Raw genomic sequence first — 17,549 nt, 5'->3', positions numbered from 1 at the left:
AGACAAGATGACACAGAAATTAACAACTATATGTCACAATACGGCCTTCTTGTATGAGTGCCAATGAGACAACTCTCCATCCAAATAACAATTTATAAAAGTAAACCATTATAGGTCAATGAACGGCCTTCAACACGGAGCCTTGACTCACACTGAACTACAAGCTGTTAAGGGCCCCAAAATTGCTAGTGTAAAACCATTCAAACGGGAAACCAACGGTCTGATCTATATAGAAAACGAGATACGAGAAACACGTATAAATTACCTAAACAAACGACAACTAATGTACATCAGATTCCTGACTTAGGACAGGTGCAAACATTTGCAGCGGGATGAAACAATATTATAAAATCACAACATAAGACACACGATAAAACGAAATTCAAACGAGAAAAGAAACGGACAAATGTATAGGCTCCTGACTTGCGACAGGCACATGCATACTGAATAAGGCGGGGTTGAACATGTTAGCGGGGTCTCCGCCATCTCCTTAATCTGGGACAATGTTTATTTCCAAATAAAAAAAATAATTTGAAATTTGGTAGCGTCACTTTTACCGTTCATGAGTTATCATGTTCCTGTAAAAACAAAGAAATGCTGAATTTTTGGTTTTCGATTTTTTTTTAATAAGTTTGACTCTATATGTGGAAGTTTACTTGTGGGTTTTTTTTCACAAGCAGGGGCATCTGTGGCCCACAGAAATATTGTACATTTATTTCAGTAAACAGTTTATTCACTTCCTTTGGATTCTACTTCTATTAGAATTAACTTGCATATTTTTTTAGGATTGCGATGCAGTTTGATAACAGACAGTGACCAGCATAAAAAAGTGTTTCACTAGATTGAGCTCTATGTCTAAGTGTACTTTAAAGGTTCTTCGCACTGAGTTCAGTTTATTGATATGCGTATACCTTCTGTGTGATTTTATAAGATGCTTAAACAGACTATCCATATCTTCATGTCCATGAAATGAAATCCAAGGTAAAATGATTGAAACATTTTGAATTATCTATCACAACTGGCAGCAATTTGTGTTACTGAAGCAGCAAATGTTCTCTCTAATTTTTCACGGCAATTAAAAGATATCAAAACATTCTTCAATTCAAAAATTGAGAATGGAAATGTGAAATGTGTTAAAGAAACAGTAACATGACAAAAGAGCAAAAAGCAGTCAAAGGGCACCAATGGGTTTTTAACAAAGTGAGAAAATCCCTCGCCCGGCGGCGGACTTCAGGTGGCCCCTAAACAAAATGTGTACTAGTTCAAACTCCAATACATAAAGCCGAACTTACAATTAAAAACATACAAGACTAACAAAAACCAGAGACTCCTGACTTTGTCAAGGTAATCATACCCAGAGGAACACCCAATATGCATAGGTCAAGAGTCAAAAAGGCATAGACTGGTCAAGAGTTCCATGACAAAAAAAAAACACAAGCAGATTTTGAGGAAAGGGTCATCGTGGTACACCAAACTAACAAGTATATCTATTATAGATATAAGAAGATGTGGTATGAGTGCAATCAGACAATTCTCCATATAATTCAAACAAAATATACAAGTTGTACAATGAGGGCAAAGGTCAAGTTCATATGAAGTTTCTCGTGCCACAAGACTCAATATCTTACGACAATACATCTTCATTCTACATATTCAGAAGCAACGTCAATTTAGAATTATACTTTTAGGTCAGGGTACTATACAAGGAAAACATTGTATCATGATGACACACACAAAGTGCATAGGTCAAGAGTCAAAAAGTCATAGTCTGGTCAAAAGTTTCGTGTCAAAAATTCACAAAGCAGTCCTACATGAAATTTAATCACGGTACACGTAACAATGTCTTTTGTCATGATGCACTACACATGCCAAATACAGAAAACATGGGTCAGGGACAGAAACAGAAGACATATAACTAAACTCAATGGAACAGTACTTGTATTACAGGTCACTATAAACAAGTGCCTTCAACATAGAACATAAACTCTCGCAACACTTCAAAGTTAAAACCGTCTTTCACAAAAGTTTGAGCAGGATTCTTTGCAACGATTATCATACCACTGTTAATTGTAAATCGGGTCGTGCAGTTATGTCAATAAATTAAAACGGTAAGATAAGACATTAAAACACTTAAAACTAGGGTTAACCATTATTTTCTAACCTTACCATGTGATAGCACTATGATAAACTGATAGAAACACTTGATGCAGTCATGAAATTTAATATTTGCAATAGTACGACCAGAACAATACAAGACAGAGTTGGAAACAAATGAAATTACTTATACATACGAATTTTTAATCACAATGCACAAATAAGGAACCGTAGTTTTCATTCCGTTTATTCATCATGTTCATTTAAAATGTACGCTCGCGTTAAACACTGTATTTTTATATAAACGATCAATCTTGTAAATTATATATAAATATACTAAATAAATAAATGATTTGGAAAATACATTGAAGGTATAAAAAGTCATGAGAATTCCGAATGTAATTAGGTTATATCCGGGCACTCTGGTTCTAAACCTTGGTTCCATCTGGGTTTTCTGGTTCTGAACCTTGGTTCTTTGGTTCGAAACCATGGTAACTGGTTCAACATCCGGGTTGTTTGGTTAAGGCAACCCAACTTCTTGGTTCCATCTGGGTTCTATTCTAGATCAATCTAATGTTCCCGTTGAACATAACAGAAGATAACCGCAAGTCTCCGAATAAAAAGGTAAAGTAGGTCAAAGACGCTATAATTATTTTATAACATTAAACATTTTAGCATCGACGGTAAAGGAAGCTATAAGGTATTTATCTTCTCATTTTAATTATTTTGATAAGGAAACTAGATAAAGATAAAGCATCGTATAGATTTTTAAAAACAAACCGAAGTATACTGTATATCGAACATCCTTTTATTTAATTCATTCGTTTTGTTTTGTTTTGTTTTTCTTTTACTCATCCCTTATTTACGTAAATATGTCTAGACAGTGGCGGATCCAGAACTTTTCCTAAGGGGGGCTCGATCCAGTCATGCTTCAATGTTTCCCTATATAATCAACCAAATTTTTCCCACGAAAAGGGGGGGCGCCACCCCCTGGATCCGCCTATGCTAGAAGTTTTAAAACCACCCAATTAGGACATGTTGTTTATATGGCTAACGATATGTGCATCTGGCCACTTGACCAGTTGACGACTTGCATATATATTTGATTGCACATTGATTATCAAGTTCGACTGAATTTTATTTAATGGCTTTGTAATAATGTCAGATTTGAAAGAAATACATGTGAAGTATATGTAACAAATCTTTTTGTTCAAAACAGAATGTTAAAAGACATAAAAAGGAAAGCGATGATCAATAAGTTGGTAAGCTTTAATTAGTTGAAAAAAAGGTTATAAAATATAATAAAATGTATAATTATGTACAATAAAGTCAAATTTGATACTCGTTCAGTCATTGTGAAGGGCATGCATATACTCATTCGGCCAAAAATAAAGAAATCAAAATTAAGATTGAATATTTTTATAATAAAATTATGTGTACATGTGTTAATGACAGTGCTAGTGGGATGTGTATCACCAGCACAATAGTCAGAACTTCTGTGTTGGCGCCATGATTAAGGGGCATAAAGAGTTACACTAGTCTGTCTGTCCCGAACATCCAATAAAAACGGGTTCCGCTCTCCTAACTTTAGTTTGCCTCTACCAAATACTACGAAACTTAATATACACAATATACATGATATATAAAAGAAGCTCGTGCATGAGTGCCAGTGAGAACTCTCCACAAGAGACTAAATGACACAGAAATTAACAATTATACAATGTAGCCTAGGTCACCACATGGTCTTCAACAATGAGGAAGGTTCATACCGCAAAGTCAGCTATTGAAGGCACCGACATAACAATATAAAACAATTCAAACGAGAAAACAAACGGTCTAATTTATGTACAAAAAATAAACGAAAAACAAGATAGGCACGTGCATATAAAATAAGGCAGGATTAAACATGTTAGCGGGATCCCAACCCTCCCCCTTATGTGACATGAGTGCCAATGATAACTCTCCACAAAAGACCAGATGACACAAACACTAACAACTATAGGTCATATACAGCTTTCAACCATGAGAAAAGTCAATACCGCATATAGTCAGCAATAAAAGGCACTGAAATGACGTTGTAAAACAATATTCAAAAAATGAAGGAAAAACAAGTATGTAACACCTAAAAAACGACATTCATTGAATTACAGGCTCTTGACTTACCACAGGCACATACATACCGAATAAGGCGGGGTTGAACATGTAAGCGGGATCCCCACCTCAACACAAAATCAAGTTTGAAATTTGTAAGTGTCAATTTTACCGTTCAAGAGTTATCATGTCCCTTTACAAACATATGAAGTGCTGACTCTTTCGTTTCTTTTTCATAAATAAGTCTGACTCAATCAAATGTTAGGAACCTTATACGCGATTCACATTACCCCATAACACAGATCTATTAAGTTCGATATTGGGTCCCGATGGCGTCACTGTTCATGAGTTTTTAGATGTAAAAAGTTGTGGTACGAGTACCAATGATACAAATGTCAACCCGGAGCCTTGAGATAGGAAAACTGCTAAATCTATTGTTTCCGTTCTTTAACTTTAATTTGCCTCAACCAAATGATTTGAAAATTATTCACAATGCTTATGGTCGCAAAACGGTCAAAATTACGTGAATCCTGCATCTATATGTGGAAGTCTACTCATCTTTTTCACAAGCAGGGGCATCTGTGGTTAATAGACATATTTTGCATTTATTTCAGTAATCAGCTTATTTACTTCCATTGAAATCTTCTTTAAATAGACTTAACTTGCACATTTTTTTTTCAGAATCTCGGTGCAGTTTGGTAACAGACAGTGATATTTCAAGTTAAATGTGACCAACTTAACAAAGTGTTTCACTAGATTGAGCTCTCTGTCTAAGTGTACTTTAAAGGTTCTTAGCATTGAGTTCAGTTTATTGATATGCGTATACCTTCTGTGTGACTTTTTATGATGTAGAACCATGTACCTACATGTCCATGAAATGAAATCTAAGGTAAAATGATTGAAACATTTTGCATTATCTATCACAACTGGCAGCATACGATGCTACTGAAGCAGTACATTTTCTTACTTGATATTCATGGAAATTAAAGGATTTAAAAATTGAGAATGGAAATGTGGAATGTGTAAAAGAGACAGTAACCATGTCAAAAAGGCAGAAAGCAGTCAAAGGCCACTAATGGGTCCTAATAGCTGACTATGCGGTATGGGCTTTGCTCATTGTTGAAGGCCGTATGGTGACCTATAGTCATTGATAGTTGTTAATGTTTGTGTCATTTTGGTCTTTTGTGGATAGTTGTCTCATTGGCAATCATACCACATCTTCTTTTTTATATCTTCAACAAAGCGAGAAAATCCCTCGCCTAGAGGCGGGCTTCAGATGGCCCTTAACAAAATGTGTACCAGTTCAAACTCCAAATCATATAATAAACTTACAATTAAAAACATACAAGACTAACAGGAGACTCCTGACTTGACGTCAAGGTAATCATACCAAGAGACACATCCAATATGCAAAGGTCAAGAGTCAAAAAGTCATAGTCTGGTCAAGACATCCTTTAAAAAAAAACCCACAAAGCGGATTTTGAGAAAAAGGGTCATATTGGTACACAAAACTAACAATATATCTATATATCTAACATGTCTAATATATCTAAAAGATGTAGTACGAGTGCCAATCATACAGTTAATTCTCCATTTAATTCAAACAAAATATACAAGTTTTACATTGAGGGCAAAGGTCAAGCTCACATGAAGTTTTTCGTGCCAATAGACTCATCATCTTATGACAACACATCTACATGCCACATATTTAGAAGCAAGGTCAATTGAACATTATATTTTGAGGTCAAGGTAATATACCGATAAACACAATGCAACATGATGACACACCCAACGTGCATACATGTAGGTCAGGAGTCAAAAGTCAAAGTCTGATCAAATGTTCCATGTAAAAAATACACACAGCAGTCTTGCACGAAAGCTCATCATGGTACACGTAACAATGTCTTATGTCATGATGCACTACACATGCAAAATATAGAAAACCTAGGACAGAGACAGAAACACAAGACATATAACTAAACTCAATTGAATGGTACTTGTATTGCAGGTCACTACAATTGCCTTCAACAAAGAATATAAACTCTCGCAACAATGCATTTAGTTAAACCCGTCTTTCACTAAAGTTTGAGCAGGATTCTTTGCAACGATTATCTTACCACATATAATTGAGAATCGAGTCGTGCAGTTATATTATGTCAATAAATTAAAACGGTAAGATTAGACTTTAAAACACTAAAAACTAGTTTACCATTTTTTTTAACCCAACCATATGATAGTACTATGGTAAACTTATGGAAACACATGATACAGTCATGAAATTGAATATTTGAAATAGTACGACCAGAACAACACAAGACAGAGTTGTAAACAAAAGAAAGTAATGATAAATACGAATTTTTAATCCCAATGCACAAATTAGGAACCGTAGTGTTCATTCAATTTATTTATCTAAAATGTACGCTTGGGTTAAACCTAAACAATGGAAATTAACACTGTATATTTATATAAACGATCAATCTTGTAAATAAATAAATAAATAACCGAAACAAAGGCCGTCTTTCCCCTCAGAGCTATTCAGCTCTTTGATCATTAAAATCAAACTAAGTTTCAATTCGGACACTTTGGACCTTAATGTAGACCAATTTGAAAACGGGAACCAAAATAAAAAATCTCAATACACGGTTAGATTCGGCATATCAAAGATCCTTGATAATTCAATTTTTGATGAAATCAAACAAAGTTTAATTTTGGACTTCATGTCATTTTGGTCTTTTGTGGATAGTTGTCTCATTGCAATCATACCACATCTTCTTTTTTTTATACAATTTAAAAACTGAGACTAAATTCCAACCAGATGCTCCGCAGGGCGCAGCTTTATACGACCGCAGAGGTTGAATCCTGAACGGTTGGGGAAAGTATGGACAAAACATTCAAGCTGGATTCAGCTCTAAATTTTGATTGTGATTAAATAGTTGACACATCATAGGTTTCTGACACAGAATGAATGTGGTCTAATGAACTTAAAATTTTTGTTTTGCCTTTGAGCAATACACTATGCTGTTGAATATTAATCCTCTCAAAAAATGTTTGTGAAGAAATTTTCTTTTTATTTATGAAATCTAAAATGAGAAAAATTTACCCCCCCCCCCCCCAATTTTTTTTTCACATCCCCCTTTCCTTTATTCCAAAACCGATCTCAATTCAAAGAAGTATGTTCGATAAGGTCCTAAAATGGCCCCCTTTTTTAGCGTCAATTTCAAATTCGGATTTATTGACCAATATCACGATAAATTATAGCTAATACATTGACTAGATAGGATATAAGCCATTTTATTGAAAATTTCACGTTTCTGAGTTTCATTATGACGTCACAAGTTGTACTCATATTGATTTTCACGAAAAAATTAATGAAAATGGGTAAATTTCCATAGATTATTGGACAGGAAACATAGAGCGCATACGTCGACAACAAAGATCTTTTAAAATAATGTTTGTGAAGACATTTCACATGTCTTACTTGAATATTAAGCTTGTCGACGCCTGCGCTCTATGTTTCCTGGTCCTTTATTTGGTTGAAATTTCAGCTGATTTTGTCAAATTTCACAAAAATCCCTTATCTTGACCTTTTTGGGATGTAGAAATCAACGTGTTAGAATTAAACTTTGACAAAAACAGTTCTGTTTAACTTTCTCACATGTCTTTAAGACAACATAAAGCATTTATTGTCTTGTAACTATGAACTTTATAATTGGGGCCAAATATGGCCCTTACCGAACTTACTCCTTTCTAATGAAGTTTGCACCAATAACTACTCATTTAAATACATCATAAAATATTAATATGTAAAAAAAGTGCTTGTTATCACTGAATGGTAAAGTTTGTTTTAATTTATCAGTTGGTAGTAAAAGTGAATATACATTGTATATTGTATAAAACAATGATTTAAGTTGATTCAACTACTATTCTGGATAAAGAAAGATAACTCCAATTGAAATTTTTTGCTATTGCACAATATTGTGCAATTAGATATTTCTTGCTATTGCACAATACTGTGCAAAGGAAAATACTTGCTATTGCACAATACTGTGCAATTGAAGATTCCTTGCTATTTCGCAATACTGTGCATTTGAAAATTTCTTGCTATTGCACAATACTGTGCAATTGAAGATTTCTTGCTATTGCTGAGTACTGTGCAATTGAAAATTTCTTGATATTGCTCAATACTTAATATACTAATTTTGGATCCTGATTTGGACCAACTTGAAAACTGGGCCCATAATCAAAAATTCAATTTTTGTTAAAATCAAACTATGTTTAATTTTGGACACTTTGAACTTTAATGTAGACCAATTTGAAAACGGGACCAAAAATTAAGAATCTACATACACAGTTAGACTTGGCATATCAAAGAACCCCAATTATTCAATCTTTGATGAAATCAAACAAAGTTTAATTTTGGACCCCGATTTGGACCAACTTGAAAACTGGGCCAATAATCAAAAATCTAAGTACATTTTTAGATTCAGCATATCAAAGAACCCCAAGGATTCAATTTTTGTTAAAATCAAACTAAGTTTAATTTTGGACCCTTTGGACCTTAATATAGACCGATTTGAAAACGGGACCAAAAATTAAGAATCTACATACACAGTTAGATTCGGCATATCAAAGAACCCCAATTATTGAATTTTTGATGAAATCAGACAAAGTTCAATTTTGGACCCTTTGGACCCCTTATTCCTAAACTGTTAGGACCAAAACTCCCAAAATCAATCATAACCTTTCTTTCATGGTCATAAACCTTGTGTTTAAATTTCATAGATTTCTATTTACTTACAATAAAGTTATAGTTCGAAAACCAAGAAAAATGCTTATTTGGGCCACCTAATTCCTAAACTGTTGGGACCTCAACTCCCAAAATCAATACCAACCTCTCTTCGGTGGTCATAAACCTTGTGTGTAAATTTCGTTGATTTCTATTTACGTAAACTAAAGTTATGGTGCGAAAACCAAGAATAATGCTTATTTGGGCCTTTTTTTGGCCCCTTATTCCTAAACTGTTGGAACCAAAACTCCAAAAATCAATCCCAACCTTCCTTTCGTGGTCATAAACCTTGTGTCAAAATTTCATAGATTTCTATTTACTTAAACTAAAGTTATAGTGCGAAAACCAAGAAAATGCTTATTTGGGCCCTTTTTGGCCCCTAATTCCTAAAATGTTTGGATCAAAACTACCAAAATAAAATTTCATAGATTTGTATTCACTTTCACTAAAGTTAGAGTGCGAAAACTAAAAGTATTGGGACGACGACGACGACGCAGACGACGACGCCAACGTGATACCAATATACGACCAAAATTTTTTCACTTTTTGCGGTCGTATAAAAATAATACACGGTTAGTTTCAGCATATTAAAGAACCCCAAGAATTCAAGAATAAAACCTCATTGAAATTGATCAAGAAATAAGCAATTTATACAAAGTATTAGAAAAGTATTGTGTTGGTCCCTTTTTGGTCCCTTATTCCTAAACAGTTCGGGCCATAACCCCCAAAATCGTACCATTTCAGAAAGATCCATGCACAAGTTTACCTTTTTTCTATTAATGTGTCAACGATTTACAGCAGTTTTCTGTGCATAGTTCTTTATAATGACAATTTGTATGCCAATATAAACAAGTTTCGTCGTTAAAAGTTAAGTGCTCTTTGGTAATTTGTTTCCAATTTTGACTCAGTTTTTTATAATAAATCCGACATAATATTCAAAAGTGAATTTGTGCTACATAATATTCGCTTATATAAAATACGTGAACATGTTAATTTCATCATAGAAATTATTTACCTATATACAAAAATATCAAATGTTGGAGAAACGTGAACCACCAGCAGCGGTATCGACCTAGTGCTAGTAAATTAAGTAATAAGTTACTCACTTAACTTGTCAAATATAAACTTACATCGGGTCCCCATCTTGGTCCTTTCGTCACCCAACATATTTCCGTTTTGCATATTGAACATTTTATCCAATCACACCCATCTTTTTTCTGTAATATAACTTTGCATTGAGGGCAATGCATTGCATCCCCTTTATTAACCATGTCCTGAAATGAATATTTAACATTTTCATAAACATTTACGAATAAAAGGAGAAAATGAGGTAAACGCCAATCACACAACACCCCACCGATAAAAGACACCCATAATATATATATATATATATATATTGTTTATCACCAATCTAGATAAAATTGTGATTAAACTTAAACTTTATAAAACATTCTTTTTATAATGTGTCTCCATAAGTTGACCATTAAGATAAATGACTAGTGACGACGTTCCTGGTTTGGGATAAGCGATATGAAACTTTGTGTATATAATTTGTATAAAGAATATGTATTTCGTACCAAATTGTTTAGAGGGAAACATGAACTGTTACTTTAAAGTTTAACATGTGAAACCACATCAGCCTGTTTCAAGAGATACAATTTCTAGATGGATAAAAATAGTAATTGCAAAAGCTAATATTGACACAACAATTTTCAAAGCTTACAGCGTTAGATCTGCATCAGTTTCTAAAGCAAAGATGAATGCAGTACCTATTTCTCGTATTTTACAAAAAGCAGAATGGTCAGACGCAAACACATTTAGATAGTAAAAGCGAAAATTCGCATTCGCGAGTGACAGTAATATTTATGCATGAACTTGGTATCTTGGGGCAAGAAATAGAAAGCATAGTACGCACTGATATTCTGGATAAGAATACGCATTTGCGTCATCACAAATTTTAATCTAATAGTTGAATTTGGAAGTCAAACTACCTACCTAAAGTGATTTATTGACATTTCATCCGGAATTTTTGTGAACGCAAACCGATAGTGTGCGTGTAAACAGGGTGATGCATAATGTGAATCAATCAAGATGTGTAGGATAGCTGGTCAACACAATGAATACAATTTTCAAAATCGTATCTTAGTACAAATATTTAGATGCTATAAAGGTTGAACTAATAAAAAAAAAATATTTGACGTTTACAGAGTAGATGCACTCACAGGAAAAACAGTGTTCAGGGAGATAACTCTAACAAAGAAAAGTATACGGTTAAACAGGGTTAGTTTTAAAAGCGTATAAATTATCCAATATCATATACCAAACATCAAAGCGACATCTTGCAAAACAAAAGTGACAAGCAAGAAATAAAAGTGGCAGAAGAAGAATATTTAAATTCTAAAAATAGATATGCTGTGATCAATTAAACATTAATACAATCAGCATTTTAAAGGACCACAAGAATATCTTTTTGATGAAATTCAAGAAAAGTTTATTTTATGACCCTTTGGACCTCAATGTGGTATTATTTAATTAATAATTAAAATAAATACAGGATTATATTCAGGACTTTAAAGACCCCCATTTGGACCAACTTGTAAACTCGGCCTAAAATCATTTTAAAAGAATAACAAACAAACCTACCACATAAAACAATATACCAATTATCATTAATGCATAATATAAATCTATAAAATTTATCTGTAATCATCTTCAAAATGTCTAGTAATGAACAGTAAATTTCTAACTATATTTATACAGTCCTATATAGTTTACAATCATCAGCACTTTAAAAAAAATGAAATTTTGTAATACACTGTCAATCAGATATTAACTAGATGCTCTGTTATATACAAACAGGTGAAAATTAGTCATGTTAGTGTAATCAAACTTTATATATATAATTACTTTTCTGTTCAAAGAGAAATAACTCATTCACATAATATTACCACTTTTGAATACTGTATTATAAAGGGCGATAACTCGATAGAAGAAAAGCTAAAATATTGAAAATTGAAATTGACCTTCATTTAGTCACAGAAAACAACATATTTAAATTTAAAAAAAAATGTTCAAAGAGTTTTCATGTTATTGTGGAGACCCTGTTTGGCAGCCGCACACCCGTCCGCCCGCCCGTCGTACATCCCAATATCAGTAACCGATATTTCCTTCGAAAATCCGGTTTAAAACATATGGAAAAGTTAAGAATGAAATTCTGCATAGTACATAGGTTTGAAAAATACGGAACCGAGTTCGGAAAGCAGCTTGGAGGTCTGGTTTACGGTAAAAGAAAACTAACTGCGTCATTTCAAAAAATTAAAATTTATGATTGATTTATTCGGAAATCAATATATATTTTTTAAATGTATATGTCTTTATGGTAATTATTCAAATGTTGTTCCACAAGTGAGCTTGCTATGCTAGCCTTTAAAACAATGCATCAACAAGTAATGTAAGTGACATACGTATAACATCTCTTTAGTTCTTTTAGCAGCTGCATTGTTATTTGCAGGTGACTGTAAATCATCTTGGTACATTTTACAATTCACTCCTTCGTGTATGGCTTTACATGTTAAACAGTTCTCTTTCTTGCATATAGGACAGTTAAAGAAGTTCACATGATCTTCATAAATACACCATCCTCGACAGTCAGGAGTTTTACAATGGAAGCTATTTATCTCCTGGCTCTCTGCTGTTGATAAACTCTTTTGCAAATATCTTTCATATACCTCGACAGGAACTAACTAAAAATATATATATCATAGACTTAAGGTTAAACAACTTATACAGAAACAAACTATCGAGAGCCAAAGGGGTCAAATCATTCCAATTATCAAACTGTGAGTATCATTTTATCATGAATATTGGGTATCTGCATCGGCACTTTCGGTATCACTTCGGAATAATAAATATCCTACAGAGTTAGGAAAATTGACGACAGATATGAGTTCGGTTTTCTTTCATAGTAATGAGAATGACGGAGTATGCAACGAATGATAATATGTACAGTCCTGATTTTGGATTGATTAATTTTGCTTTTCGCGTTGTTTTGCTCATATATGTACTAAAATCAGTGACAAGTCTTCTTCGCTTATGTCATAAACGAGTTCGGGGTTGTGGTCAGAACAATCGGAAAATATCCGTCGTCATATGTGGAACCGATATTCCATAACGGTCAACCAACTCATGAAAGCGTCCGTAAAATATTCGAAGGGATGCGCCACTTGGAACCCTTTGCTTAATAACTTTCTTTATAAGCAGCATTCCACTTTTAATTAAATTATATTGGTAAATGCAATCTCTGGAATATATAGTATCAACTGGTAAAGAGTATAAAGTATGTCGACAATTAATGACACAGAAAATACAAGACGTTTCGCCCTCTCATGTAACATATATATGTGAGAGTAAGTAGGTGAAATTAGGAATTACACGCAATTCCTGAAACTGCTTAGTTATTACCAGTAATTACTAATTTTGAAATGAAGTTTTACACCTATCTACTAACTGTTGACAAAGACATTTATTATTCTATTCTTATATAATAAATAATGGTGCTTTGATTTACAAAAACTATATGTTAATGACCCGGAAGGGTTTTACTGCAATGATATGTAGGATTTAAAAACTTACATCTGTCAAATTAAAGGGCATACAACCGGATGTGACGTACTATGATTTGATGGTATTACACATAAAGAAGACTTATTTGTTGGATAAACTGTATGTGACTTTTTTCATGTGTAATACTGGTTATTTCAAGCATTCCTGTCATAGTCAGTTCAATAGTTTGAGAAAAATCTAGTTTAATGTACGAGGACATCTACAGCGATTCGAGGAAATTTCTTCAAAAATTTCAAGATAGAATAAAGTGTAGACCATTAACTGATCAAATATTTATCTCATCTGCCTACAAATAGTTTAATATGACACAAAATATTACTTTAGGGTGATAAATAGCGCTAATGGACCTCTTCGTCTTCCTTATATGGTCTTTTTTGGTCCATTTATACCTCTCATTTCCTCAAAGTTTCAAATTTGTAGGCTAGTAAATAAAACTTTTTGTAACTTTCACTCATTTATAGGAAAGTAATTGAGGAAACCAAGCTGAATGAACTATCCATATAACGTTTTACTGTCTCCATGGAGGTTTCCTTATGTAAAACTTAAATTTGGTGAATAATTTGCTGTTACTGCTTTAAAAATTAAAGAACCTTAGTGAGCCGGCTCACATACACCTCGACTCCACACTGTCACTGGACAAATAAAATAACTGTACGAAAAAAAATCATAATTTCCTGTCGATATGCACATCTACATAGTATGTCTTAATAATCTACAAAGTTTCATGAAATTCTGTTGTGCGGTTTCAGAGAAGTTGCGATGACAAACTGTTGCAGTAGTATATTAGTGTTTTATTGTTCTCTGAAAAATGGTTTTTTAATTAGGTCTTTCTACTTTACAGGTCCCGATCCCGAAATCCCGAATTGAATTAATTTAAATCCTGACATCCCGAAATTCGAATTAAAGAATTCTCAGATCTCGAGAGGATCAATCCCGAAATCCCGAGCTTAAAAACACACGATCTCGGACTCCCAATACAGGTCATATTCCCCCCTTATATCGAAGTTATTGCGCTTTTGAGACTGCCCCTTGTCTAGTTGAAGACTATTGTAGGAGTTATCTCCCAAAACACTGTTTCTTAATTTTTTTTAAATTATTTTACCAAATTGCTTGCTATATCCTCGGTTTTATTTGTGTCCAATTTTGACGGAAGCATACGGAGACTCCATATGAGAGTTATTTCCCCTTATGTATTTGACATAAGGGATATATGATTTAATAGTATGATTGGTAAGTGATAGAGACCTAAGGTAAAGTGAGTTGAGGTCCTTGATTCATTTAAAGACAAGAGTGCACACGCTGAAATGTCTCGCCTTCTATACTAATCATTGATATTATGTTGATAGTCCTAAGTATAAAGCTAAGCTTTATAACAATTGTCACATAAACTTAACATTAACCAAGATAACTAAACATAGACCAATGAACCTTGAAAATGAGGTCAAGGTCAGATGAACCATGCCAGGCAGACATGTACAGCTAACAATGCTTCTATACAACATATATAGTTGACCGATTACTTATAGTTTAAGAAAAATAGACCAAAACACAAAACCTTAACACTGTGCAATGAACCGTGAAAATGAGGTCAAATAAAACCTGTGCGACTAACATAAAGATCATAAAATTTTTCCATACACCAAATAAAGTTGACCTATGGCATATAGTATTAGTAAAAAAGACCAAAAATTTAAAACTTAACTTTGACCACTGAACCATGAAAATGAGGTCACGGTCACATGACATCTGCCCGATAGACATGTACACCTTACAATCGTTCCATACAACAAATATAGTAGATCTATTGCATATGGTATGAGAAAAACAGACCAAAACGCAAAAATTTAACTATAACCACTGAACCATGAAAATGAGGTCAAGGTCAGATGACACCTGCCAGTTGGACATGTACACCTTACAGTCCTTCCATACACTGAATATACTAGCCCTATTGCTTATAGTATCTGAGATATGGACTTGACCACCAAAACTTAACCTTGTTCACTGATCCATGAAATGAGGTCGAGGTCAAGTGAAAACTGTCTGCCAGACATGAGGACCTTGCAAGGTACGCACATATCAAATATAGTTATCCTATTACTTATAATAAGAGAGAATTCAACATTACAAAAAATTTGAACTTTTTTTTCAAGTGGTCACTGAACCATGAAAATGAGGTCAAGGACATTGGACATGTGACTGACAGAAACTTCGTAACATGAGGCATCTATATACAAAGTATGAAGCATCCAGGTCTTCCACCTTCTAAAATATAAAGCTTTTAAGAAGTTAGCTAACACCGCCGCCGCCGCCGCCGCCGGATCACTATCCCTATGTCGAGCTTTCTGCAACAAAAGTTGCAGGCTCGACAAAAACTGAGGCCAAGGTCAAAGGTGTAGGTCAAAATTCTTTATTTTGACTTTTCTTTATTATTTGAATAATTGTTATTTGTATATATAAAAGAACTAGTGCAAAATCTTTGCCTAATTGGGATAAAGATAAGACACATTTGGTCTGAAACAATTCAAGTACTTCTTATAGGAATTAGTGTCCTTGAAATGATTCAATTTCAGGTTAAATGATTATTATTCCACTTGGTACATGATTAAGCCATAGGGTCTTTTGCAAACTGTTGGTTGACATATGACCTTGAAAAATATTAACCTGAGTAATCATGAGTTAACCGGTAGTAGCTATTTTTGAACATATTTAATGGAAAATCACCTAGATTTTTTTTTAAATATGCATACAAAATCCTATCATTTGAAACCGAAAGCGACTTTCCCTAAACCGATGGTACTGATATACTTAGCCGTATTTGTCACAACTTTTTGGAATTTTAGGTCCTCAATGCTCTTCAACTTTGTACTTGTTTGGCTTTAAATTTTTTTGATATGAGCGTCACTGATGAGTCTTATGTAGACGAAACACGCGTTTGGCGTATTAAATTATAATTATGGTACCTTTGATAACTTTTTATATACCTAATTTCTTCCTTTTTACAGACAAAAGTATATAGAAACTATATATTTTTGGATTCAGTGTAAATAAAGCTATCATGTGAGACCGGAAGTGACATTTTGAAAACCGAAAGCTGTCAATTCCCTCTCTTATTTCAGTCAAAAATATATAGCAGCATTTATTTATTGAATCAGTATGAAGAAACCTTTCGTTGGACGCCTATAGTGACTTTGAGTAAACCAAAAGTTGGTTCTCAATTGGTTATGGTTTTTAATTATGAGGTCTTTCCACTTTTCCGTGGAAAGAACTTTTGATTTTGTTCTGATTATTAGGTCTTTTCACTTTTCCGTCAAAGTCAAATTCTAAATTTTTTATTTTGGCTTATTCTCACTCCTTTTCATTAATCGTACATCATTCATGGCAACAAATGATAGACCAATTTCTGTACTCCCTGTTTTATAAAACTTTCAGAAAAGCATGTTTCAAAACATGTGTATGACTATCCAAAAACGATTAGATCTTTACAGCCTAGCACAGTCTGGGTTTAGACAAGAACACTCATGCCAAACTGCCCTTATCAATATCGTAGATAAATGGGTACAGGATATGAATGACGGTAATATCAACTAAGCAGTCCTGTTGGATTTTAAGAAAGCTTTTGATGTAGTAGATCATGATATTCTCTGGTAATGAATTGCTTCGCTGAAGGCAGTCTGACACGATCGCAGAGGTCGAACCCTGAACAGTTGGGGCAAATCTGAACACAATTTTCAAGCTTGATACTGTCTGAATTTAGATTGTGATCAAATTTTTGACATAATGAAGGTTTCTGACACACAAAAAAATGTGGTCAAAGATCTTACAAATCTATTGCGCAATTGATTGAAGGTTTCTTCTTTCTTCTTGAATTTTTTTAAAAATTTGAAATTTAACAAATAGGAAAAAAAATATAGCCGCTTTAAAAAAAAAATGAAAAAAAATCTCTCCCCCAGTT

At 33.6% G+C, this 17,549-nt stretch overlaps 1 protein-coding gene across 1 annotated transcript in view; it reads right to left on the bottom strand.

Moving 5' to 3' along the window:
• LOC139525462 (ranBP-type and C3HC4-type zinc finger-containing protein 1-like) overlaps positions 1-17,549 on the bottom strand; it is a 219,007-nt gene that overhangs the window by 22,833 nt on the left and 178,625 nt on the right. Inside the window, exons 10-11 of the mRNA XM_071320813.1 lie at positions 12,436-12,714; positions 10,102-10,245 (exon numbers count right to left, since the gene is read on the bottom strand). Of these exons, the coding sequence (XP_071176914.1) occupies positions 10,102-10,245; positions 12,436-12,714 (423 nt within the window). The remainder of the gene's footprint in view (positions 1-10,101; positions 10,246-12,435; positions 12,715-17,549) is intronic.

The sequence above is a fragment of the Mytilus edulis genome, chromosome 5 (genome assembly GCF_963676685.1).
Source record: "Mytilus edulis chromosome 5, xbMytEdul2.2, whole genome shotgun sequence".
In the NCBI taxonomy this organism is placed as follows: Eukaryota; Metazoa; Mollusca; class Bivalvia; order Mytilida; family Mytilidae; genus Mytilus; species Mytilus edulis.
This window is presented reverse-complemented; position numbering and strand designations above follow the sequence as displayed.